This window comes from Naegleria lovaniensis (genome assembly GCF_003324165.1).
Source record: "Naegleria lovaniensis strain ATCC 30569 chromosome Unknown tig038, whole genome shotgun sequence".
In the NCBI taxonomy this organism is placed as follows: domain Eukaryota; phylum Heterolobosea; class Eutetramitea; order Acrasida; family Naegleriidae; genus Naegleria; species Naegleria lovaniensis.
Window position 1 is genome coordinate 176,201 of NW_025407860.1, and position 26,204 is coordinate 202,404.

At 36.6% G+C, this 26,204-nt stretch overlaps 12 protein-coding genes across 12 annotated transcripts; 5 read left to right on the forward strand and 7 right to left on the reverse strand.

The window, feature by feature from the left end:
• Nucleotides 1-54: 54 nt before the first annotated feature.
• Nucleotides 55-2,586, reverse strand: C9374_009316 (uncharacterized protein; the record flags this gene model as incomplete). The annotated part of the gene is made up of 1 exon (XM_044699490.1): nt 55-2,586. The coding sequence occupies one exon, from the start codon at nt 2,584-2,586 to the stop codon at nt 55-57; it is 2,532 nt and encodes an 843-aa protein (XP_044544667.1).
• Nucleotides 2,587-3,103: 517 nt separating this feature from the next.
• Nucleotides 3,104-3,610, reverse strand: C9374_009317 (uncharacterized protein; the record flags this gene model as incomplete). Its single annotated transcript, XM_044699491.1, has 1 exon — nt 3,104-3,610. The coding sequence occupies one exon, from the start codon at nt 3,608-3,610 to the stop codon at nt 3,104-3,106; it is 507 nt and encodes a 168-aa protein (XP_044544668.1).
• A 184-nt stretch (nt 3,611-3,794) lies between these two features.
• Nucleotides 3,795-5,042, forward strand: C9374_009318 (uncharacterized protein; the record flags this gene model as incomplete). Its single annotated transcript, XM_044699492.1, has 1 exon — nt 3,795-5,042. One exon carries the CDS (start codon nt 3,795-3,797, stop codon nt 5,040-5,042), a length of 1,248 nt encoding a protein of 415 aa, XP_044544669.1.
• A 189-nt stretch (nt 5,043-5,231) lies between these two features.
• On the forward strand, nt 5,232-6,132 carry C9374_009319 (uncharacterized protein; the record flags this gene model as incomplete). The annotated part of the gene is made up of 3 exons (XM_044699493.1): nt 5,232-5,389; nt 5,642-5,925; nt 6,038-6,132. The coding sequence occupies 3 exons, from the start codon at nt 5,232-5,234 to the stop codon at nt 6,130-6,132; spliced, it is 537 nt and encodes a 178-aa protein (XP_044544670.1).
• Nucleotides 6,133-6,199: 67 nt separating this feature from the next.
• C9374_009320 (uncharacterized protein) lies at nt 6,200-7,699 on the reverse strand (the record flags this gene model as incomplete). Its single annotated transcript, XM_044699495.1, has 1 exon — nt 6,200-7,699. One exon carries the CDS (start codon nt 7,697-7,699, stop codon nt 6,200-6,202), a length of 1,500 nt encoding a protein of 499 aa, XP_044544671.1.
• Nucleotides 7,700-8,645: 946 nt separating this feature from the next.
• On the reverse strand, nt 8,646-9,494 carry C9374_009321 (uncharacterized protein; the record flags this gene model as incomplete). The annotated part of the gene is made up of 1 exon (XM_044699496.1): nt 8,646-9,494. One exon carries the CDS (start codon nt 9,492-9,494, stop codon nt 8,646-8,648), a length of 849 nt encoding a protein of 282 aa, XP_044544672.1.
• A 123-nt stretch (nt 9,495-9,617) lies between these two features.
• On the reverse strand, nt 9,618-13,863 carry C9374_009322 (uncharacterized protein; the record flags this gene model as incomplete). Its single annotated transcript, XM_044699497.1, has 4 exons — nt 9,618-10,250; nt 10,449-13,218; nt 13,364-13,472; nt 13,695-13,863. The coding sequence occupies 4 exons, from the start codon at nt 13,861-13,863 to the stop codon at nt 9,618-9,620; spliced, it is 3,681 nt and encodes a 1,226-aa protein (XP_044544673.1).
• A 564-nt stretch (nt 13,864-14,427) lies between these two features.
• Nucleotides 14,428-17,215, forward strand: C9374_009323 (uncharacterized protein; the record flags this gene model as incomplete). Its single annotated transcript, XM_044699498.1, has 9 exons — nt 14,428-14,441; nt 14,511-14,542; nt 14,664-15,008; nt 15,075-15,084; nt 15,168-15,254; nt 15,361-15,456; nt 15,514-15,880; nt 15,966-16,804; nt 16,873-17,215. 9 exons carry the CDS (start codon nt 14,428-14,430, stop codon nt 17,213-17,215), a joined length of 2,133 nt encoding a protein of 710 aa, XP_044544674.1.
• Nucleotides 17,216-17,462: 247 nt separating this feature from the next.
• Nucleotides 17,463-18,241, reverse strand: C9374_009324 (uncharacterized protein; the record flags this gene model as incomplete). The annotated part of the gene is made up of 2 exons (XM_044699499.1): nt 17,463-17,622; nt 17,706-18,241. The coding sequence occupies 2 exons, from the start codon at nt 18,239-18,241 to the stop codon at nt 17,463-17,465; spliced, it is 696 nt and encodes a 231-aa protein (XP_044544675.1).
• Nucleotides 18,242-19,138: 897 nt separating this feature from the next.
• On the forward strand, nt 19,139-21,978 carry C9374_009325 (uncharacterized protein; the record flags this gene model as incomplete). The annotated part of the gene is made up of 5 exons (XM_044699500.1): nt 19,139-20,023; nt 20,089-20,199; nt 20,250-20,709; nt 20,830-20,949; nt 21,029-21,978. The coding sequence occupies 5 exons, from the start codon at nt 19,139-19,141 to the stop codon at nt 21,976-21,978; spliced, it is 2,526 nt and encodes an 841-aa protein (XP_044544676.1).
• An 89-nt stretch (nt 21,979-22,067) lies between these two features.
• Nucleotides 22,068-25,116, reverse strand: C9374_009326 (uncharacterized protein; the record flags this gene model as incomplete). The annotated part of the gene is made up of 2 exons (XM_044699501.1): nt 22,068-24,441; nt 24,674-25,116. The coding sequence occupies 2 exons, from the start codon at nt 25,114-25,116 to the stop codon at nt 22,068-22,070; spliced, it is 2,817 nt and encodes a 938-aa protein (XP_044544677.1).
• Nucleotides 25,117-25,274: 158 nt separating this feature from the next.
• C9374_009327 (uncharacterized protein) lies at nt 25,275-25,695 on the forward strand (the record flags this gene model as incomplete). Its single annotated transcript, XM_044699502.1, has 2 exons — nt 25,275-25,426; nt 25,542-25,695. 2 exons carry the CDS (start codon nt 25,275-25,277, stop codon nt 25,693-25,695), a joined length of 306 nt encoding a protein of 101 aa, XP_044544678.1.
• Nucleotides 25,696-26,204: the final 509 nt, after the last annotated feature.

A 26,204-nucleotide genomic window follows, 5' to 3' on the forward strand; every position in this document is an offset into this window, starting at 1 on the left:
AATTATTACTGTTGTATTCCCTATTTTATTGTGATAAAATTGTTGTCACACCATCTATGTGAGAAGAGCAAAAACAATGACAAGACCAGCAAAAACAATTAAACAAATGATAGTAATCAAAATACGCCTCTTCCAAACAGATCTATGTTTGATCTTGGTGTGATACGTATGAATGATACTATCAATAATTCGTCGAATGCCATTCCATAAACTTGAGAGGGGTTGGAAATTTTCTTTCATGCTCATCAAATAGTCCTTGAGAGAAGAGGTCGTAGAGGCAGCTTGACTAGAGGCAGCGGCCACATTACTGACCACCTTAGTGGCATGCTCAATATCCTTCTTGAACTTGAAAAGAGTGCCCAATTTCGTGAATGGATACACAATAGCAGAATAAATAAAAGCAATAATTCCAGCAATCAGGCTAAATAGCAACTTGAAAAATGTCACTGGGTAACTCAAAGCAGTTGACAAGGCATAAAACAAGTCGACAAACATGTCAACAATCTCTGCAGATACCACTCCAACAAACTGTACAGGTATTTTAAATGCCGTATAAATGCCCGTTCCTATCAATGATAAAAATCGTGAAATTCCAGCAAATAATAAATAAAGTCCATTAAATAGTGGATATAATACATGATGATACAATTGAATGAAAGGATAAATAAGGCCATTGACGAGTATCACAAAACCATCCGCTAGTGGTTTGAATACATTCGTAATGGCATTTGATAATGTTACAATGAGCTTCCATAACGGTGTGAACACTGAAAGTAATGGAGCAAATAGAGAGAAGAATATTTGTGCCGCTTCCCAAACCTTTGAAAATACAAGAGGTATCAATAACATGATCTTATTCTTAATGATGGGTTCCAAAAACGAGGCCACAGGTCCAAAGATGGCTCTCAATGCTCCTCCAACAATTGGTAAATTCTTGTACAAGTCATAAAAGCCCCAAATCAAACTAATAATAATATAAATATTTACAAGAGTGGTAATCACTCCTCGAATGCGATGATTATAAAAAATAGGAATGCTATACCGATTGACAATGGTGGCCCATGTAGGAAGACCAACAATGGCCAATTTCAATAAACGTTTGTCTGAAGAGAGTAATGCTCCGTCCATGTATTTGGCACTATCTTCCTTGGTGAGATAGAGGAAGAAAAAGTTGGATCTCATCGAGGCTGGAGCATCCGATGGAATTTGATTCACCTCAATCACTACAATATCGTCCGATAAGGGAGAATGTTGAAATTCTAATCCGGTAATATCATCAAATGCAATCACAAGCTTCTCCTGAACGGTTTGTTCATCCATATTCAAATAGCAAAATGTAATTCTCTTCTTATAGATATCAATTTGAACTCGGATCATATGCGTGGATGTTTTTTGCCAGCCATTAATGAACCAATCACAAGTCGTGAGCCTCACTGCGTTAAATTCATATTGGCCTACATTTTGAATATCGGAAGTGTTTGTGAGAGAGAGTTTGTTTCGTATTTCTCGTGAATCATCAAACCGATAGGGACCACTTTCCGGTAACTGTCCAGTTTGATATCGGGTATGTCGGAATCGTTGCATGTGATCTCCATGATGATAGAGGAAACTGTATTGATGAGGTCGAGGAGAATGTTGATCCACTGTTGCCGTGGGAATGTGTGGTGAATTCGTGGTGGTATTGGCCGTGTTAGTGATGGAAAGGTTATTGAGGTGAGAAGTGGAAGAGGTTTTTGAGGAGAGTCTGCCTCCAGGAGTGGCAGCCATTGGTTTTCTCTTGTTGGTCACAAAGGAAGAGAAGGTTGACGATGATACACTTGACCTTCTTTGTTGTTGCTGCAGGAGAGGAGAAGCCATTGGATGTTTCTTTTCTTGTTTTGAAGATGAATCACATGGCTTAATGGGAGACAGATTCAACGGGGTTGGAATGTCATCATCTTGATAACAATTCTGATTGTTGGTGAAAAGTATGGTTCCATCATCGTCGTCATCATCTTCATCTGACTCTACACTGTTCATGCATTCCCGTGGTTGATATCTTTGTTGTTGCTGTTGTGAAGGAGAGCTCATGAAAAATTGGTCTTCCATGAATGCTTCATCTTGATCTTCACATATCAATGACTGAGAATGATTATCATCTTGAGGATCAAAGTTTTCTGTTTCGAGCTCGCTCAGTCCCATTCGATCAGACATGGTACCATCGGTCGTGGATGCACTGTCGTCTTCTCGTTCCGATGAATGTAATGATGAAATGCTTGCATGATGTCTGCTGTGACGTTTTTGGAAATGTTGACTCGAAATTTCACTATCATTTTCGTCATTGGATTGTGATAGTTGTTGATTCTTATTGTTGCGATTATTATTAGAGTGTTGTTGTTGGAAATTAATTTGTCGATTCATTCGTGAAGCAGCTTCTTCATTGGTTGGTGTTGCACTCACGTTGGAAGGAGAAGCCTCTTGTTCATGGTGAAAATCAGGGGCTCCTCCGCGTCCCAATCGCCTTCTCAAATCTTTAAACATGTTGACAGGATAGGTTAATAAACTGGATGCTGCAGCAGAAACATTTACAGAATTTGATGTTTCCATATGATGAATAATAATTTAAATATTCCTCTAATTCAATATGCGCGTGATGATGGTTCCGAATCTGTTTTCAATTTGTTTTTGAAAAGTAATTGATGGCAGTTATTAAATTTTAATGTGAGCAATAAAAGTGCTTCAAAATTTGTTGAATCCGAATGAAAAAAACAACAACGAGCAACTGCAACAATGATGACAAAATCTTCTCCTGATGGCGGCGTTTTTCTTTTGTTGAACATTCTAAAAAAACGCGTTTCTTCTTTTGTGCGCAAGAATCTCAACCTTCATTTTCATAGTGACATCACTCTCTTGATTTCGAAATAATTGGGGAGCAAGCATCTCGCCTTTCACAGCTGTTGAAACTCAAACCACTGACTGGTTGTTGAACTGCCACCTTTCACACCATTCCTTAAATATCTTAAAGAAAAACTCAAACGATTCAAAATATTTGACGTTCTGAAACAAAATTTAAATTTTTAATAGATTTATTACAACATAGAACTCCTAATCGAATGATCAATAATTATGCAAGTAATTTTTCATTTAAAAATTCTTTGATTTCATCAATTTTCCAGTGACTCACTAAATGAGATTCTTCTGAACCATCTTTTCTCTTCATGGACAATGTTGGCATAACTCCTTGACGTTGCAATACTTGCAAATTTCTAAATTTTTTGGCATCGTTATTCATAAACCCTTCAATTTCAGGGAAAGATCTAATATTACAATAACACATGTAGAGTACTCCACTAACAAATTCTTTTTCTGTTGCGTTACTGGATGACTCTCCTTTTTCTTGATTTGTAACATCTTGACAACAATTATTACAATTTTCAATAATTTTCTTTTCACTCAAAAAGAGAGAAAATTCTTTACATGTTGAACAACTCAATTCCGATGATTTAAATCCCAAATCTTCGCATTGTTGTGGCGTTAGTGTGGCTGAATGGACTGAAACTGAAAAGAGAATGATCCCGATCCACAGCAAGAGACAAGCCAAGATGACGACGGGCTTTCGCAAAACTTTCATTTTTTTTTCTATTTTGCTTTTTCAACCCGTCTGCGTTAGACATTCAAGTTTCTCCAATACTCTCAATCATTCAACATCATCCTGTTGAAAGAGTTGTTCGTCTTGTGCCTGGTCAAGCATGAGAATTCAAGAACGAACAATTCTTCATTCCGAAAATTTCAAAGAGAAAATTGCATTTAAAAAAATGAGTGAACCTGAAAAGAAGAAAACCAAAACATCCTCCAATTCCAACAACAACACAAAACCTCTTCCGAAGAATGAAGAGTTGGAACAAATTAGAAAAACTCTCCTTCTCTCGTTGGTTCCTTCCATGAACGATAAGAGTGAAATTTATAATACCAAACAAATTATTTCATTAGCCGATAAAAATTCAAACAAAATCCGAGAGGGTGATATGGTGGTCTTCTTTATTAATCATGATATCATGAAAGCAGAGGTTATTAAAAAGGGTCATACGTTTGATTGTAGATTTGGCTCCTTTTTGCATGAGAACATCATTGGCAAACCTTTCGGATCCAAAATTTATAGTCATGTCGACAAGCGTTCTCGTAAAAAAGCAGCAGAGGATGATGACTCGACAGCCGACTCTAAAAAACCCTTTGTCTACGTTCTCAAACCAACTCCTCATTTGTGGACCCTTGTTTTGAAACATAGAACTCAAATTTTGTATCATGCAGATATTAGTTTGATTTTAACACATTTCCGATTACGTCCAGGTAGCATTGTCATTGAAGCTGGCACAGGTAGTGGTTCTCTTTCAACAAGTATTTCTAGGACAATTATGCCAAATGGTCAATTATTCACTTTTGAATATCACAAGGAGAGATTTTTGCAGGCCGTAAATGAATTTAGGTCCAATGGACTTTATAACATTACCATCACAAACGGTGACGTCTGTCTCGATGGATTCAACCCCAATGAAACAACATCACATATTATTTTGAGCGATACGTTGAGACCAAAGCATGACGCCTCACAAATTCTCGGGCAAGACAAGTCAGAAACTGTGGACGCTATCTTCCTTGATTTGCCAAAACCTTGGTTATGTATTTCGAACGTGTTCAGACTTCTCAAGGTTGGAGGTAAATTTTGTGGATTCAGTCCATGCATTGAACAAATTCAAGAGACTGCAAACGCTTTGAGAGAATTTGATTTTGTAGAAATCAAAACTGTAGAATGTTTGGCGAAGGAGTACATGAGTAATGTCGTAGAGATGTCATCCGTTGACCATTATTTCACAAAGAAGAACGATCAACAACCAAGTTCAACTGTTGACACCACTGTCACGGCAGGAGGAGAAGGATCCTCTTCATCGTTGACATCTTCTTCTGCAGCAACTAGGTCTCCACGAAAACTCTTCGCTGCCGTTCCAGAAATGAAAGGCCATACTGGATATTTGATTTTTGCCACAAAATTCCATATGAAAGAATAATTTGACTTGCCACATTCCGTTCTATTCTTTTCTTCAAGAAACACGTGACCAACAACAAATACCTCAGTAAATATTCTTTCTCCAACAAAGAATTCCATTGGGTGGAAACCCTCGACTGAAATCCACCAGTACCTTTACCCTCGCAAATTGAAGTCAAAAAAAAATTCAACACCCAACATTCTCAAAAAGATGTCTGATACTGAAGATAACACACAAGAAGGAGGAGCACAAGAATTCGCCAAGGAAGAGGAATGCAAGGCTCAATTCACTCCATTAGTGAACAAGGACGAACTTCCTACTCGTGATGTTCATATTAAAATTGAAGACGAAGAAGAAATTTATCAAGTGTAAGTGTTTCATAAATCATCATTTGGACCGATGACCTTTTGGATCGTTTTATCATCATCGTTATCCAAATTGATAATAATAATAATAACAACAATGATGTATATATTTCCTTGATTATGAATTGTTCAATTTCAACAATAATATATTGTCATTTCAAAACGAACAATATATTGTTATTCATCATCACGCGTTTATCATCTCCACTCATCACGGAACCAACTGTCATTTCCTTCATCATCATGGAACAACAGTCGTGCCAAACTCTTCAGATTCGATAACGACTCTAGCGAATGGAAGGAACGTGGCGTTGGTATTATGAAATTCCTTCAAAACAAGACCGATAAACATAAAGTGAGAGCTTTGATGAGAAGAGACAAGACTTTGACAATTTGTGCCAACCACTTGATTATTCCAGAGATGAAATTGACTCAAAATGTTGGTAGCGACAAGGCTTGGGTCTATTCATCACCAGCCGATTTTGCTGACGATGAAGCCAAGTCTGAAATTTTTGCTATTCGTTTCAGAGACACTGAAAGTAAGTTGAATTTGTTTGATTTAGTATTAATTAACACTATGTTTCTTGTCATTGATGATGTATTGACTGGATAATTTGACATCATCTCACCGTAATACTAAACTTTTCACAGCCGCTCAAGAATTCAAGAAAAAATTCGAAGAGGCTCAAGCTTTAGCCAAACGAGAAGACGCCTCAGAAAAACCAAGTGAGGAAAAGAAGGAATAAATTTATAAGAGCTTTGTAAATAATCTCTTCACGATTACTTGTAAAATTTCAACAACAAAATCTAGATTTACTCTTGCTGATCTGCTGTTTGCTGATTGTAAGGCTGCTGAGTAAGGAAATGTTTGAACTCTTGCACGACACGAGTGTTGATAGAGTTGATGAGACCGTTCTCAAAACCTTTTGGATAGACCTTTCGTGGAGATTGCAGAGCTTGTGCTTGATTGAGGTTCATGGCAGAATTGGTAGCGTCATCCTCGTCACATAGAAGAAAATTGTCAGTGTTGCTCTTGGAGCTATTCTTGGGAGAGGTGAGAGCAGGTGACAACAATGAGCCACCACTAGCAGTATCACTGGACTTGCTTGCCCACTCATCTTTAAAGATTTGCTCTTGTTGAACTGAGGCAATCACCAGTCTCTTGCACAATTCCACAACACTCTCCTCACCAAAGAGACAGCTTAAAGGATGTTGATATAATGAGGCCGAGATTTGATCCGTATTCATGGGTGGATGTTGATAGGGATGAGCAAATGATGGTACCGTTCCATGCGCCATAATAATTCCTCCACCTCCCAATATTGAGGGGCTGCCAATTTGTGAAGACTGTTGTCGAGAAGATGTATTGGCCGAGGTGACACCACTTCCCATCGACGAGCTACTACTAGTTTGACTCTGTGTTTGTTTTCTCTTTTGAGAGTTGACTTTTCTCTGATTGCTTGCTGTGGAGCTAGTTCCAGATTTTGATTGTTTCTCCAACACTCGACACAAATCAGCACATCCGTCATAATTCTTGCAACCCTGACAACGACACTTATCTGTACATCGTTTGTTGTTCTGAAAACATTCACAGTATCGTTTCAAGCATCCAGTTTTTTTACAATTACATCCTTTTTGAGTGTTTGAAGCTGTTGTTGTCACAGAAGAGGTGGTACCATCCGAACCTTTCCTTCGTTTGACATCGCTTTGAGGGGTACTTGTCATTTCATTCAAGGTGTTCATTGCTTTAGTTGGAGTGAATTCACTTGTTGTTTCATCGGCTGTGTCATCAATTTCAATCTTGTGAGTGTCATCGTCTTCTTCGTCGTCGTCATCATTAATGGCTGCTCGGGATGTCGCTGAGGGAGTTTTTCGCTTCTTTGACATGAGGTCTGTATTAATATTTGAGCTATTTGAAGATGAGGTTGGTGGCATTCCAGTAAGGAAATGAGTTGGAGGAATGGAAGTGTGAATGGTAGCGGTAGGAAAGGGTGTTGTGAGGAGAGAGGGTAATGATGATGATGAGGATGGTAGTTGTTGAGATGAAGCTGCCGAGAGAGGAGAAGCGGAAATGGCTATGGGATGAATCGATGGTGCTGTAGCGGAAGAAATATGGAGAGGACCTCTATGGCTTGCAGATACATGTTGGGATGGAGGATTCAAAAGGAAGGAGGATAAGCCTATTGAAGTGGTGAAAGAATTGCCATTACTGGATGTTGGGTGGAGAAATGATGCTAAGCCTTGTTGAGAGGATGATGATAAATTTCCATCGGGTGGAGCTGCTGGCTGTTGGAAGCCTCTGTTCTGGGACATTTTACGCCAAATCTATTCGTTCAATATGCTTGTTCGTGATGAATAATCGATTCCGGAAGAAGAATAATTCTTGTGGTTGATGATTGAATGAAAGGAAATTGAGTCTATGGAATGTGAATTAGAATAAATATATATATAAGAACAATGAACAATGGGAATCATAAAATCTTCAAATCCATGCTATCCGTTAGCACCAAGTGGTTTGTGTGATTTGGTATCAACAACAACAACAGTCCGGTTGTTTGAAGTGTTTTGTTCTTGAAACAACAATTTTTTGTTTTTTTGATTTCATTTAATTTGAAAAGGCGCCAAAAGCGACAAACGAAAAAACAACTTTCACACAGGAAATACTCTGATCTGAAATTATTCACTCTCCAAGGCCTCGACATTATCTAACAACTATTGCTCCAACTCATATGATTTGTTTAACAGTTGCTCCATACGATAACACTTGATGTTCGCTTCTTCTTTAGAAAGAAAACAAAAAATATGAAAATCGTCAAAAGACCTGGTCAGCCAGATTCAACTGCAGCAACTGCTGAGGCCAAAATCATGAAGAAAGCACTACCATTGAGGAAGACATCATGGAGGTTCTTGTTCATTGTTGCAGTGAGTGTGGGAAGCATATTTGCAGGTGCTGAAACGGCTCACCGAATTTTTAAACCGGATATTACTGTCAAAGCCGATTTACCATCCATGCATTCCGAAAAGAGTTCTACTCATTAAATCACATCATCGTCATGGTCTCTAATTTGAAATGAATTGTTTTAAATATTTACCAAAAATCCTTTCTCAATAGTGCAGAGCATGGTTAAACAGTCATGGCCAAGTGAATTTTAAATAATAATTTATTAAAATATGGTGATGATTGGGATTATATTGAAAGCATCAATAGAAGAACTTAGAGGAAGGATGGTGGAGAGTTTAGAGTAGTTTTTGAAAAGACTTAGTTTTTGGATGGTTTTTTGGAAATTTCCGATTGTGAGGATTTGTTGCTCTCAGTAAACGTTGATGATTGATCATCGAATACCCCTCCTCCTTGTGAAAAGATACTTTCTTGATCTTGAGCCCCAAATTGCTCCTCAAATGCTTTCTTCGTGTTGTTATATTGTTGATGAAGATGTTGTGCATGTTTGATGAGAGAATTTACAGTTTGTTCCAAGCCCATAGCGAGGTGCGAGAGTTGTTGTTGTACAGATTCCAGTTTCTTGTTGTGTAAAGCATAATAATTTAAAGTTTTGATAATTTCCTGTCGTTCATTCTGTAAGGTGAGACCCTTAGCAATTCCTTGCACCAACTCCTCATGTGACGTATTCATTTCTTCTTGAATAGAGTAAATATCAGATAGAACTTGTAGTATTTCACTATCGGAAGTTGTCAAGCTGTCATCTGTAAATATTAGGGCATCTTCTTTGCTTGTTGGTAATGTAATATCGCTTGTCACGAGCTTACAATAACTCTCACGACAATCGGGTGGTATTTGTGGCAAGTTGAAACACTGCCTCAAAGCAGCATCGTCCAAAAGATCAGCCTGAAGACCAAGAATAGCTATACTCTTGTTTGCAAGCTTTTGAACTGCCTCATGAATTAATTTAGACAGTTCTTTTAAATCTTCCTTGTTAATAGTTGGATCCTTTCCGATTAATTGAATGGCCCAATCTTCAAAATGATCATATGCATCACAAATATTCACATAGGATAAGTTATAAATTTCATCCAAAATCGCTTGTGAAGACTTTCCAAAAAATTGTTGCGAGAATTGCTCCTCATCGCCAGAGGGCGGTTGCTTGATCATTTTTTTTTAAATATTTAACAATGAAACGGTTTTTGGCGCCATACTTATTTTCTTTGATTAATTTCAATTAAACTTTTTATTATGCACAACGCCACCAAGCTTAAGGACACAGCACAACCTTTTTCAATCAAACAAACCATTATCCATATTCAATCCACTCTTTGATTTCTTGCTTGATGTAGCACTACTACTCGAGGATTTACTTGGCGAAGAAGCCGATGACGTCGATAATGTTGAACGCTCATTCGAGAGAAGTGCACCACCATTGTGTTTGTAACTGGCCCATGACGATGCACTCACGTCATATTCTTCATCGTCTCGGATCGATGATTTTTGTGCATTCTTGGTTGGAGTCGATGTGAAAGTACTTTCATTCAATGTGCTAGAGGATGACATGTTCGAAAGGCTCTGAGTATTCTTTTGACCCATCATGTTCGATTTTGTGAACAAAAAGAAATATTCTTGTTTGTTACAATTTTCCAAAATGGATGGATATTGAACGGTGTGAAGTGTAGCAGTACTCATGAATTTGTTTTCAAAATCAAAAAGTGGAGAAGTTTGTTTGGAAAATGTGTTGGGATCTGTGTAACCATTCGATGATAATTTTGGTATGATTAAATCTTGTGCAGTCATGGAAGATTCCAATAAAAGAATGGAAATTTGTGGAGTGGAGAGATGTGGACATACGATATCACGTAAATCATTGCCTTGTTGGAGAAGATCTTTTTGGCCCAACACACAAACATCTGCTCCTTCCTATTTGAATTTGTTGTACAATTATGTCATTTCACACAATCATGAATATGAACAATAAGTATTCAAACAATCATGAACCAGAACGTTAACGATTCATACATGAATATGAGCAGTGATTATTATTAGTTATGGAGTGAATGTGTGAAAACAATGTGTGAAAAATAATCTTTCTATTTTTACAAATTCACAATTACTTACTCTTGTTTGATGGAATAAATCTTGAATGTTCAATCCAGCAGTTAAATGTTCCTCAAAGAAGAAACTCTCCAAGAAGGAGACAGACATTTTAAGATGGATGGCATGATTCATGGATAAATCTCTCAACTGATTCACATTCTTGCTTTTAAGTCTTTCTGAGCTGATGGATGAAATAAATTGATTGAAAATTAAAGAGTCCAGTAATTTTGCCAAGACTTCAAACATGTGAACAATTAATCGAGTGTCTAATAAACTATTCTTGATTTGATCCATCCAATGTGACATGTTTCGAACAATGACGTCAATTTTCACATCTCCAGTAATTTTTCCAAGTAATGGAATTGAATTGGTTGGAGTCAATCCAAACATCTTTTCCAAAATTAAGGGTTTTGCTTTGAGAAGCATGTGGTAAATACATTCAAAGTAGCAATCATAGGTCAATTGAGCCAGAGAAATTAAAAACTTATCCACAGATGGGCTTGTTGATGATGGTTGTGATTTAGAGTCTTGAGTAACAAGTTGTTGTGAATATTTGTAATTCAAGAATACAGGTGCTCTCGATTTGAATGTATCTTGGTTGGAGAGTGGTGCTGAAAAGTCCTTTTCCAAAATATTGCTCTTCAAAATGGCTTTCATCTTCTTTTCGTATTCTGGTTCTAGTTTGAGCATGTGAATGAGACGAACCATGACATTCAGCCAATAACATGACTTTTCTAAATCTGTTGAAATGTATGAATTGAATTTGTAATTCAAAGTGGAGACCAAATTGACTCCAAAGGTCTCACTTGACTCCAGCCAGTGACACAAGGCATAGAAAATGGGTTTCACAGGAGTTGGAATTTGATGTGTGAAAGTACAAGCATCGAAACAAATAATGGATTGATCCAATATGAAACGTTCTTGTCTCTCTTGCTCGATTAATTTTGATAAATTAGGGGAAATACCTGGTGATGTAGTTGTTGGTGTGGTTGTTGTCGATGTGACAGACTTGGTTGAGCTGTTGTTCTTCAATTCAGACTCGAGATTCGAAATCTTCTTCTTATAATCTTCAATTTCTTGATTTTTTTTAGATTCCAATTGTTTGAGTTCATTCTCAACAGATTCCTTTTCCTTCTTTAAATCTGCACATCGTTCCCTTAAATCTTCAAGTTGTAAATCGAGAATGGATTGTTTTTGAGAGGAATTCAATTTTGATTTTTCCAAGGTTTGAGCAAGTTCTTGTTGATGTTTTTCATCTAATTCATGTAATTGACGTTTGAGTGCAGATTCAGCTTCCTCTTTTGATTTGTTCACCTTTTCAACTTCCTTCTTCAATGTAGTACATTCAGAAGTGAGTTTGTTAATGGTCTCCTCCAATTTCTTATTTTCAATGCGAAGTTTTTCGAGCTCTTTTGAGGATTCTTGCTGCTTGGAAAGTTGTTTCTTAATGTCTTCCAATTCCTTTTCCAGTTTTTGTTTTTCTTTTAAGAGTTTTTCTTGATTTTCCTTGATCAATGATTGTTCTTTTTCTTGATTCTTTTGTTTCTCTGTGACATCTTGTGAAAATTTTGATTGTTGTTCTTTCAATGATTTGGCCTCTTGTTGCAATTGCTGAGATTCCTTTAGTTTGGTATCGAGAGTTTTTCTTGTCTCTTCCAAATCCTTCTCAGTCTTGCTCAATTTTTTAGTAATATCATCCATTTGCATTTGTGTATCTTTTACAGCACGTTCTGCAGTTTGTTTTTCTCGTGTTAATTGTTGAATAGTTTCTTCTAATTTTTTCATGTCATTGTTCGATTGTCCACTCAACGTTTTGATTTGAGTTTCAAGTTTTTCTCGTTCTTGTTTCATGGCATCTGCTTGTTCGGTCATGTTTTTCAAACTGTTCTTCATGCTTTGCATTTCCTTTTCCTTCTCGGCTAATACTTTTTGTAAATTTTGGAAGGATGATGTTTTCTCTGTTTCGAGTTGTGTGATTATTCTTTCTTTGTGTTTCACTTGATTCGTTAGATCGGTAACTTGTTTTTGTAATTCGTCCACAGATTTGGTATCCTTGTTAGATTGTTTCTCTTTTTCAAGACTTTCAAGTTTCTTCTTATTTTCAGAAATTTCCTTTTTGTAATTTTCAATGTCATCTTTCAGTTTTGCAATCGAATTTTCTAAATTCTGTTTAGCATTTCGTTCATTTTCCAAATCTTGCCGTTGTTGGCTAACCTTTTGTTTGAGAGATTCATTTTGTTGTCTAAAAACAGTTTCAGTTTCTTCTTTCGTGTGCTTGGCTTCTTGAAACATTAAACTCAAATTACTATTTTCTCTCTTGATATTATCAGCATCGGTTTTGAGTGATGAAATTTCTTCGTACAAATCTTTGATCTTTTTCTTTGCTTCCTCCAAAGAAAGTCCTTCGACTGTGGGTTGTGTGACAGAAATGACTGGACTCGAAGTATTCGAATAGACTTCTCGTGCCACAATTCCAGTCTTTGGCTCTGAGGTGCTGCTACTAGTCGTATTCATTGAGGATTGTACAGAAAGCTTACTAGTACCCAGAGAAGATTGTACAGAGAGCGCTGATGTTTTTGAGGAAGCTGGGCTTTTGTTGAGAGGAGTTTCTGGATTTTCAAGACTTTTCGATGGCATGGTGACACTTCTTTTAAGAGCTGATTGACTTTGCTCGTAATCTGTGATAAGATCTCCAAAATCGGAATTTTTTCTGTGAATTTCGTTGGCACTTCCTAACACTCTTCGATATTCGTTGAGTTGGAGTTGAATGGATTTTGGTTCTGGACGCGAACTAGAGTTTGGTGTGAATGTATTAATTGTTGTTGTCAAGTGAATAGCGTGCAAATGGAATTATTCCAAGATCAACACACATTTGATAATGAACAAATATATTTCATTTGTTTGAAAAAACAAAATGGGAACAATTCAATACGAACCTACTTAGTAAATCATCCACTTCTAAATATTGTGTACATCCTAATTCTTTTTCAGCAACTCTAAATGCAAGTTCAAGATTTTTCTTGGGATCGCTTCGTGACAAGGATGCTGTCAAAGTGTCCGCGAAGAGTGGTGTTCCACAAAAATGCCAAATTCGGAACAAGATATTTTCACACCATCGAGAATGGAGGATTGAATATACAACAATATTTTGTATCGCATCGGCGTGTGTTCATATTCGTTCAATATTCAAATATAATTCAATTAATTGTTCATAGAACATCCAAATAAAAATTGTTGTGGTTTTCTGAATTTGACACTCAAACTCACCATAATCAATGAGATCAGGTCTAAAGTGATGAATGATGGCACACCAAGCAAGTCCGTCAGCAAATGATGGAGATGAAAAAGATTTAATGTCCACGTTATCGTAGTTTTTCGTGGCATTTTGAGCCCAATACAATAATGCGTTGACTTTGGTTTGGGTGACTTTTGACATTTTTTTCAACGACTCTTTCGATTTTTATCGATTACCGTTTGCACTTAGTATCAGAAAGAGCTTCCCTCTTACATTCTCAATTTACCAAACAACAGACAGTTTTTTGATAGGAAACCTCGCCCAACCACAAGGATGAACATTCATGTCCACAGACGAGAAAATGGTTTCGTTTATGAAATTGGAACTTGCCAGAACAAAAAATCAGTTAAAAATACAGTGTGTTGTTGGAGAGGTCTTTGATTTTTGCGGAACCGTTCTGTTATTCCAACACTCGGGAACAACTAGCTCACCACCTTGTTGAGATCATTGAATTTCATCATCATCATCCTGAATTCGTTGGAGATTTTCTGGTTGTAATCCATTGAATTAACTCGGAAAAGATTCTATAAAAACGAAAATTTGTGAGTACGGAAAGAACAACAACAAGAGCCTACTCTAGTATTTGGAATTATTGTATTTTAGAAGTCCATATATTTATTACAGTATTTGTTGCAAGAGTGAGCGGAGAGCGGATTTCAATTTTAATAATATTTAATTGAACAAACTGCACTCACCCCTTTCATCATGGATCAGTATTAGTAAGTTGACAAATTTCAAAAGCGATGGACTTATGAAAAACCGGATCACTCCATTCGTCATCATGACAGTATCATCAAAATCTTGGGGCGAGGATCTGAAGGTAGGTATTAGGACATGACGAACATGATTCATAAGTTCACAATCCGATACCATGATGTTGTGTCAATATTATTAACATTCCAAAAATGACAAACTGTGCGCCATTGCTCTTGAATGTACAGGTCAAGTACTTTTAGCTGAGCACAAGAAGACACATGAAGAGGTTGCCATTAAACGTATGGAATGGGCGAGTTTTGATGACGCCAATCTTCACCTCAATGAAGCTCAAAAGCTCAAAGATCTCAATCATCCGAACATTATGAAATATTTGAAAGTCTTTCTTCACAAATATAGTACGGAAACTCACTTTGTTTGTCTATGTATTGAGTACTGCCCTGGAGGAGATTTACAAAAGCTTATCACGAGTGTGATCAAACGAGATAAAAAGTTTAAAGAAGAAGACATTATAACGTATGCAGAACAAATAGCAGAAGGCCTTAAATATCTGCATGAACATAATATTATTCGTAAGTGTTCAACAAATGAATCTAGCTGAAATATTTATTGACATTTGGCATCCCAACTTGTATTAGATCGCGATTTGTAAGTTTTTGACTACAGATTGTTCATATCAAGACAATCTTCTGATTCTGTGAATAATCGTATTATTTTTATATAATTTTTAGAAAACCTCAAAACATTCTGATTGCCTCAGACGGTACTCTTAAAATTGGTGATTTTGGTATTAGTCGAGAAATTGGAACACACAGCTTGTAAGTGAAAACAATGTTGTCAGCGAATATTGAATTATGGTCGTTTTATAATTATGAATTTTATTGCACTTTGTATATGTGAACTATGCAATGTTATATTCAATAGAGCTCATACTCAATGTGGTACAATTCAATACATGAGCTATGAAATGTTAAACAAGGAACCTTACGATCAAGCAACTGACATGTATTCTTACGGTGTGTAAGTATTCATGTTATGGCTTCTGTTTCATGTTTAGCGTTTTCCTTGACCATTCAGAATTTTACTTCAAATGATGACAGGAAAACAAATGATGATCTCTATGGAATTGAGAAAAAATCCTAACTTTTTCACAGACATTGAACATCAGTGTGTCAAAGTACTCGGATATTCCCAAGAATTATTCGACTTGGCAAAATTATTATTAAGCTATGATCCTCGAGAACGACCAACTGCAGAGAAAACTCTCAAAGTTCTAAACAAGATCAAAGCAGATGGAAAACATGGCAATTTAAAACTTGCTCTGAAAGATTTTAAACTTTTACCTGATGTGTTAAAACTGCACGTATTTTCATATTTGAAAATTGAAGACATGTATCATATTGGACTTTCTTGCAAACAGTTGTTTCTCATTTGGGAAGAGCATGTAAGTATTATTTTTTTTCGAAAATATTCCATCCTTAAACAATCGAATATATCCATCATGTATGAAATTAATTGTTTTAACACAGTGGTGGCGAGTGTTCATGACCACTACCAAAGTTGGAGATGAAATTATGAAATCTGCAGCATCTCCCAACTCTGGCAAACGAAAACGATCAGGAAGTGCCAATACCAAACATCCATCCTTAGTGGCCTCTCCCAGTGATCCCTCTATTGACTTTACTGCACTGAATGAGAAAGTCACTGCCTCTTCTCCTCTTGTATTATCCGTTCCATCGACACAAACTGAAAAGAATATTTTCAAACAACAAGCATTTGCATTTGTGAAAATTCACAAACCCAAAAAGAGACGTGACATGAATAAGCGAGGAAAGAGTGTGGTGAGTGAAATACATCCTTCACAAGTTCAGGAAGCAGCCAACTTTCTTGCTCAATCCTTACGATCGCCACTCTTTTACAAGTATAATACTACTCATCATCATGAATCGATGGCATCGACAGGAAGGACTGTGAGTGATGTTCCATCCTCTGAGGCATCGAGTCCTAGCAAAGCATCTGAAGAGGTGAAGGAATCCCAAGGAAGCATGACTCTAAAAACACCACGAGGTGATGACTCGACGATCCACACAACGACTTTTCCTCAACATGTTTGGCATCCTCTACTAAGCTATATTTTCAAGGCAGAAACACCAGACGAGGTTTCCTATGAGTCCTTATTATTCCTTTGTTCCATGTTGATCAAGTATGGAATCAAATATGGACGAATTTATGTGAACACGTATTATCCAATGAATGAAGAAGCAAAAGAAATTCAAGCCATATCAATATGGCAGCATCCATTCAACTCGAAAGGAATTGATTTTTGGAAAATGTTAAGGCTGGGAATTGGAAAAGCTTCAAAGAGTCTGTAAGTGTGCAACAATTGATTTTACTGGTTTGAAAAATTTAACTTTATCTGTGATGTGAATTATTCAGTGGTATTAAAGGACTGTTTAGAACCATGAAAGCAGTCGAGGGTATGGAAACCATTCATGCGCAATTGCTTTCACAAACTGAGAAACCTCATTGGACCCTGCTGTCACTTGTCGTAAAACCAGAATTAAGAAATAGAGGTCTAGGAACTGAAGTATTGTTGCCAATCATTCGAGCAAGTGATGAAGCTACATTACCAATTTATACCATTGTTCATCATTATGAAAATCAGTCACGAGAAGAGAAGCCTGTTCAATTTTTAAAGAAACATGGTTTTGATGTGAGAGAAGAATGTACCCCAAAGAAGGGACCTCCATTCACAGTGTTGATACGATATGGCTGTTGAATATTGATAATATATACTGGCTGGCAGATGTTACATGGACGATGGTATTTCTCCCTTTGTTGCCTCTGTTCTCATCACTTATGTTGTACTCTATTGAATTCACACATCCAAAGTGAAAGGCAAAATGGTCTTCTTGAGAATAAAAGGATCATTTCGAAAGAAACAAATCTCGCAAAATAGTTCAGTATTAAGTAATGTTGTTACAAAATTCAATAGAGCCAGTTGAAATAAGTATTTAGTTATCTGTTTAATTTTCTTTTGTCTTTTTTTCTACCAAATCCAACATGTCTTTTCTTAATTGCGTCACAAAAGAGGGAGTGATTACCTTGTCAATATTTGAATCTGAAACTCCATGTTCTGCAATATAATCGCTCATGGCTGCCACATAAACTCCACAGTCGTAACCACTGTGAAACGAATAATTTCATTGACAAGAATTAACAAGAAACAACAGTTCAATAAATTTCCAAAAGATGAAATGATAACATACTTATTCTGTTGAGGTGCATCCTTTACGACTAATTTTACATCTAACGCACCACAATCTCCAAAATGTGGAGCCATCTTTTCAATACATTTCTGTGCAGCTCTCTTATTCATGGCACCACCCGAATCAAAATAATAAAATTTACACTTTCCTTCTTGTTGATTGTTTTTCCTCTCAAACACCACAAGACTCCAATGCGAGCCTCCACCATTCACTGCTTCAATATCTGTATTGTCATTGATCGGAATAAATATTAATTGTTTTTCTTGAACTTTTAATGGATCCAACGCGGCTTTAATATCTTGTTCATCTTCAATCATGGAAACCCAAAATGAAACCGAGGGAGCCATGAAACAATATTCATTCTGATGTTCCTTGTATTTTTCATTTTCCAAATAAAGAAAATAAAAATTGATCATGTTATCGTTGAGCCAATGTTTTCCGGTTAATAAGAGAATATCCTCATCGGAGAGTGTTTGTGAATCGTAAAATGTTTTTGAAAAATTCGGAGAGAGCCATGATGGTCGTTTTTGAGACATTTTTTTAATGGCTAGTGGAATCGACAAGTCGCACCAAGATATCAAGCTGGAGTTTGATTGGAATTTTGAATGACTAAGCTAGCGTTTTTATTTTCTACTGAAGAGAGTGTTGATGAAAGTGCAAGGTTAAACATGAGCTGCTTTTTCGTGCAAATGGATGATGACCATCCATGAGAAAAATGTTTCCGAAAGAGGAGAAACCTCATCATGGTTTGTGTTGTTAGCTTCACAAACTAATAACAACTTGAGCTGCTGATGATTCATCATATATTTCCAGCACATTAAGTATGTAATTTAAACAAGCTGGAAATTATCATTGAACAAGAGTCTCTAATACCACGAGTAATTGTACTCCATGATGATTCATGTTGATTCGGAGCATCTACTTGTTCCGAGACTCCAGAGTAGTTCTTAACATGATTATGAGTCATGGAGGAAGAAGAATAATACGAGCTTGCAGTATTGTTCAAGTAATTGCCAATGAACAACATGGGAATGACCAAAGTCTTATTGATGCTTCGTCGAAATTGGGACATTTTCCAAACTCGGAATGTTACGTAAAATGTAAGTAGGGTTGTTATTATTGATTCTGACTTGCAATGATGATGATTCACCCAATGAATGTGTGTGCGAGCGTTCTTGAGCAAGAGAGCCTTACAATTTTTTTTCTTTCCAAAAACTCAATCAAAACTTCGATCGCGAATTTATTTTGTGCGAATGAATGGACGCACCGTTGCTCGACCAAAAATTGAGCGCTTTTTAAGGATTTACAGTTTTTGAGGAATTTGATAGAGTTGATCTTTTACAATAAATGTTGTATTCAACAGAAGCCTTCAATGTTGACGAACGAGGACTTCGAACAATAACTCAAAATTTTCTTCATAATAATAGAAAAAAATGCCAAGAAAGAAAAAACAACCAGTCAAAGAAGATGAAGACGTCATGATGGAAGAAGAAGAAGAAAAATCGGACGATGAGCACGTAGAGGCTGTTGTGGAAGAACCAAATTTTATGATTGATGATTCTGATGAAATCAAACCATTCACTAACGATTATGATTTTATTATTCAGTTTGATTCTCTTGAAAAGTTACCGGAAGATGTGGTTTTTGAAATTTTCACCTTCTTGCCTGCTGTTCCCTACTACTTTTCATTGCAACGATTGAGCAAGTATTATCAGAGAAAGTTTAAATTTGCCCTATCCAAGAGCCAACATTTAGATTTGTCTTCCATGCAGTTTGCTACCTGGATGCACTCACGAGATCCGAAATTGAAAAATGTGTATGATCTAATTGATAGCTGCAAGGATTGTTTAAAGTCAATCAAGTTACCAAGGCTCTATCTGGAACAGGACGCTTGCAAAAATCAAATATTGACTCCGTGTACACAGTTGAACGAGATTACTTTTGTATTTCCCACCCAATACTTTACACAATTATTTAGCAATCAATATGGTAGAGGCTATTATTATGCAGGCTATGCTTCTGATATGCCAGACCACGATAAAACCAATAGAAACGTTTGGTCGAATAGTTTGAAAGTGTTGAATATACTTGGCTTGGAAAAGCCTAGAAAGAGCAGACGGCACGCCACTTACAATTTTAATGCAGCCGCACTGAAGCATATTTTAGAACGTTTTCCAGCTCTTGCAGAAATTAATTTTATATTTTCCAGTTATCAAGAAAGGGATTTGAGATCATTGTTCGATCGAATTAAGGAAAGCAGAAAGCAGTTGTTGAGTTTCAGAGAATCCAAAACTAAATCAACAATTCCCTATATTTCGGTAAGTATTGGCAATATGTCAAGATGATCCAAATCATTAATTTGATTGTCCATTCTTAACCATAGGGAAATTGGTATGAAGAGGCTGCTGGATACATTGACTTTGAGTTTAACCAAGATTTGAAAATCAATGTGATTGGAAACATTGGAAGGCTGAACACATTAGAGGCTGCCAAGGTTAGTAATTATTCAATCAAACAACACATGGAACTCACACCAATGTACAGACTCTGTGCGAAAAGTACAACATTAACCCCAATACTGAGCTCTCGTTAACTTTCAGTAACGCCACATATTCGGGCACCTTACTCGATCAGATCATTGGCAAGAAGGTAGCATACAAACAAAAGCACCAAATTATAGCATACTTACTTGCACAAGGAAGTCAATTAACCAAGTTATCATGTAATTCTTGGATGGGTTTGCTCTCTCAAAAGAATGGAAAGATAGAGCAACTATTGGCCGAAATTACCAAATATGCAAAAAAACATTATTCTGGAAAAATGATGACCCATACAACATTTTCTCAATTAATGCAAATTTGTCACAAGAAGCAGATACCCATTGCAAGATCTTTAGAAGTCATGTATGAAAATGGCTGGAGTGATTTGAATGATCCTGACAATGACTATGTGTCTGCAGCCATTTTAAATAAGGATGTTCTTGAGTTTATGGTTGAAAAAGCAGGTATGTTGTTTTATTCATGTTGAGTAGCATTCAAAGCGTATTATCGCTTGTATTCCATTTATAATTTTGTTTCCATTATACATACTTTTGGATTTCCAATTGAACAATGCACAATAACAGGTTGTTCATTAACCAATTTGAAGGATTGCCCCCATGGAACAGCTCTTATGGCTTGCTTTGAGCAAAATCTAAACTCTCTACCTGTTGTATTGAGTAAAGTTCCAGAGCAATTATCAGCATGTAAGTTTGGTTTTTAAATTTCACTCATTGACGATACGATTCATTTTGATTCACACAATCATTTGTCATGCAAAAATAGTGGTTGGGCCGGACACCTTTACAAATCGTCCTACTGCATTCATACGAGCTATTAGAAGTTCAACAGCGATTCCAGACGTGGTGATTCAGCACATTTTAGACAATTATTCGGATCATATTGACTTTGACATGAAATGTGAAGGAACCAAAGACACTCTACTTCATGAAATGATTTCAGCTCAAAGAACAGAATGCGTCAGAACACTTTTAGCTGTACTCAAAGAAAAGGAAAAACTTGAAGGAATTATTAATGCAAAAAATTCCAAGGACGAGACACCACTCTTTTTGGCATGTAGTTATAGATTTATTCAATTAGCTGTGGACATGGTCAAGAACTATGGAGCAGATCCAAATATTTTGAACGAGACAAGTATGGAATATCCTTATGAAAGAGCAAAAGCAGGAGGTTTCTTCGTTCCCAGCACTGGATTTACAATCTCATCGGCTCTGATTTCAATTCCAGATGAGCTAAAACCTGAGAAACCATTGTCGAAAGAAAAAAGACAAGCCATGGCACTTAAAAAACTTCAAAAGAAATATGAGGAAAAGAACAATGAGAAGAATGATACATCTGAAGAACAACAGCCCTTGGATGAAGATGAAGATGATGATGATGAAAGCAAACCAAGAAGATCCAAGAGAAAGTCAGCTCGTAATCGAAAAACATACACAGACGACGTTATGGATACATTATCTGCAGAAGAGCAAGAAGAAGAGGAAGAAAAACCGAAAAAGACTAAGGGAAGAAAGAAGAAGGCTGCAAAGGCAAGCGAAGACGAGGAAAGCGAGAAGGAAGAAACTCCAAAAAAGAAAAAAGCTGCCTCCAAACGTAAAAAAGAAGAAGAAACAAACGAAGATGAAAACGAGAATGAGGAAAATGCTGAGGAGGAAGAACAACCAAAAAAGAAGAAGAAACAAACCAAGCCTCGTACCTCGCGTAAAAAGAAATAATGAAATAACTTGTGTGAAAATACACTCCATTCGCATTTTACATTGTAAACTATTTACATGAATACAAAATATTCATATGGGTCCAATTGTTACTGTCGCACTGATGACGAAGGAATTAAATATCGTTGTCTATAATGCAGCGTAATATAAGAAACGTTTTTTGGTCTAAAGAAGGCGTTTGCAATTGCCAAATTCCATCGATTCTTCATTCTGTGACCCTGACAGAATACTTCCACCAAATCCTCAGGTCTGCACCTCAGATTGAGATCAATATTCGGTGGTAGTATGAGCGACTCGTCAAATGCTTCATCACTCTCTCGCGTGACAAGAGGAATCTCTGGATTCAATTCGTGTTCTTTTCTCTTGTATTCATAATATTTTCGCTTAATTTCTTCCAATTCAGCAAACGTTGGTAATTCAATATTCAACTTGTTTACCACATGAAATGCAACTTTGTAAATTCTCAAAATACGGTGTGCCAATGATTTGGCAGAATTCAATTGTAATGGTTTCAAGAATGGTTCATCCGGTGCTGGCTCCAAATAAAATGACAATTTGTGAGATTGAGGATTTACATTTGGAGGCAGTCCATTGGTAATATCCACTACCCATTGAGGAATTGGGAAACCTTCAGTTTCTTCTCCGTCAAAATGTCGAATTTGTTTTTTGAAAGGACTCTTATCTGAGCAAGTTTTTTCGAAATGTATAATCACTGCTGTGTTTTCAGGTAAATCAAATTTTCGTTCTGCTCGTTGCAGTTCGTGATTCATGGGATCTGAATGTGGTTGTTGTTGTTGTTGTTCTGAGGTCATTGAGGACTCATGTTGTTGTGCCGTTTGTTCAGGAGTAGAATGCTCTGATGCAGTTTTGGTTGTGGTCGCGTCATTCATTGGAGTCTCATCATCCTTGGTTCCGTGTTCAATATTTTGAATGGATTCCTCTTGTTGACGAGCTGCAAGTAATTCATTTCGTTTTTCTCTCCATCTTCGAAAGAGTGCTTGAATGATCATGACTCCATAATTGACCTTGTCTTCTTCGTCACAATCTAAAAATCCAGATTCATAGGCATAATTTTCAGCATTAAAGCATTCATTGGGTGTCAAGACAATTTCAAGCGAACCCAATTTCTTCTCGATTGTGAACCAATTTCTTACTGAAATCATTTCTTTTGAAAAGTCAGCACATAATTTTTCAAATAAATCATCGTCTGTCATATTTGAAGAATGTGAATTTCCAAAATCTTCAATCATTTTTCCATTGGTGATATCCCAAAGAGAAATTCGACCAGAATTATCCTTCACGAGCACTCGTTTTCTACAATTCAAAATAAAATGTTCAACAATACCTGGACATCCAGGAATCTTTGATCGAGGCATGTAATGTGAAATGCCGGCATTAACACTAAAAGCTCTTCGTTGAACGAGGAAACTGCTGGCTCGACTTCGTGAGCTTGGAGTTTTAGGAGTGGGAGGATTTTCTACAAGGTTGGAAGAAGTAACTGGAGACGAAAAGTCCATATGAGAAAATGAGCTGGAAGCAGATTTTGGAGTGGTTGCCATCACAGTCACACCGTCTTGAGAAAAAATATCTTTCGAGTTGGTGTTGTTAATATTTTCCACAATTCGGCCATATTCAAATTCATATAAATTGGAGTCAAGAGCTCCTACCCACAGAGTACTATTTGCCTTGTTATTTTTACATGGAATGATTAAGGTGCTTAGAACTGAATTTCTATTTTCGTATGGATTAATGGAGTGAAGGTTTGTGATGGTGCATGATTTTCTATATTTAGTGTCGAGTTGATAAGTTAGACCTTCTCGTGTGCCCACAATGACTGTGTTTTGATCAGGATCGTGCGGATCAAACTCTAGGGTCCACACAGATGAAGGAGCTAATGTTTTAGGATTTGAAAATGAATAGGTTTGCAAGCATCGTTGAGTTTTTAAATCCCAACATTTCACTGTACCATCCGTAGATCCAGTAATACATTTCTTGCCGTCAACCGAAAGCAAGACACAACGAATATTGTCTTTGTGACCACGTAATTTTCCAATTTTTGTCGAGGTTCTAAAATCATAAAGTCGAACCATTTGATCCGTGGATCCAGCTGCAACCATCACATGTTGATCAATAATTGAACCAGGGTTGGCACTACACGTAGACATGGCTAGTGCATAAATGCTGTGTTTTGGTTGTGGGCTTAATTGTGGAGGATAGTAACTTTGTAAACTCTGAATGTCATATTGTTGAATGGTTTTCATGGGAGAAGAATTGTCTTGCATGTTTGAACTCGTTGGATTATTCAGAGACGCAAAGTATTTCCGAATGGACACCAATCTCTCGGCATCCCATAGAAATACAGAACTATCTAAACCTCCAGAACAAAATAATGAACAAGTAGATGCTTCTCCTCCCAACGGAGTGTATGGTGCTGCAAGACATGTAACATAATCTGTGTGAGTTCTGTTGTGTCGTTTTACAATGAAACCAATGTATGTGAAACCATCCCGTGAAATGTTAATTCATATTTATCGTACGATATGAAATTCAAATAAATAATCCAAGTAGATTTAAGACATTTATCATCATAGATGTAAATTCCGATCATTAAATTTGTTTGTTTCAAACGTTCACCCATATTTAAAAACAAAATTTCCTTCGTTCAAACAAGTCACAAGCTAAACTTCACACTCACCTATACGTTAAACAATGTTGTGGATTATTGATATCAACATCCCATAGCATGATGGTATTATCATGACTGCAACTAATTAAATGCCTCTTATCCGATAGTAAGATCATATCACTCACCCAATCCACATGCTCCTCTAAACTGAACATGAATTGGTGTGGGGAATGAGATGATGTCTTTGTAGGTGATAATGTTGTGTGTTCTTGTTGATGTATTTGCTGATGTTGTGCTGATGAAGAATGAAGAGCCCAACATTTGATCGTTCCATCTCTTCCTCCCGAAAATAAATAATATGGTTCCTGATGATGAGTAGTATTGTTTTCTGTTGTCGTAGATCCTTCTCGTGCTTCCAAATATAACAATTTGTTAATTCCGAACCGATGTGCCTTGATCTTGTGATTGGGATAGGGTAATAGATAAGAAACGGAAGGTTCCCGTGGTTGCATTTTTTATTCTATTTGAATTCTTTCTTGTTCTATTTAAACATGTTCTTGAAGTACTAATCCTGTACAAGGAAAAAACAATCTTGTAAATATGGTGTTTGTCTTGAATTCTTCTTGAAAATAAGCTAATTTCTTACTAGCTTTGAAAATTGCCTAAAAAAATGAGAAGAAATTGTTCTGGTGTATTGAAAAGAGTGAGCATGATGAGAAATATTTCATCATCATCGGTATCGGTAAACAATAAATCATCATCATCATATATCGGAATGTTGATAAATAATAATCAATTCCGTACATCGGTAGTAGCCATGAGGTAGGTTTGGAAGGATGCTCAAAAACATCCAATTCATTGGCAAATTGAATTGTGCATTAATTTCAAAAAAACACATATTTTCGGAACGATGAATGTTTGCGAACTAATTTTCTAGTAAGAACAACAATAATCAAATGGCATCGTTATCAGGACTGGTAAATTCTTCTTCCGAAAATTCTATTCGTAATATTGGAACAATGAATACACACAACAATGTACTTCCAACACCTCTCGTTTTCCTCGTCAATTCAGACGATGATGGTGTATAATCAAAACTTTTTATCCAAATTACACAAAGGCAATTGTTGCCTCTAGACCATTTAGTTTGAATTTCAAATGACCACAAATTTCCAAAATTATTATATTTTCTTCATACTCTCTTTTTCTGAACCATCCCATAATTTCAAATGATAATAATAAAACTACAGGTTACTTTCAAGGAGATGTGTCATGAAGAGCCTCCCATCAGCATACACTCAAACTCAAGAGCATGAACACAATTCCAAACGACAGAAATCCTCCCTGAAACAAGTTATAATCCTCCAACATTCGTTCCCAGCTCAAACCCATGATGCATCTTCCTAAACCAATTTCAAAACACAGAGTACAAAACACCCACATCATTCCCACCTGAATGCATTGCCTCAATGAAACCAATCCCATCCAAGGTTTGAACCTTTTCGCCACCATATAAATAATTCCCATTCCAGAAAAGACACACAATTGTCGAGCTCTAAAATCACCCACGAGTGGTTGTAGTAGTACAACTCTCAACACA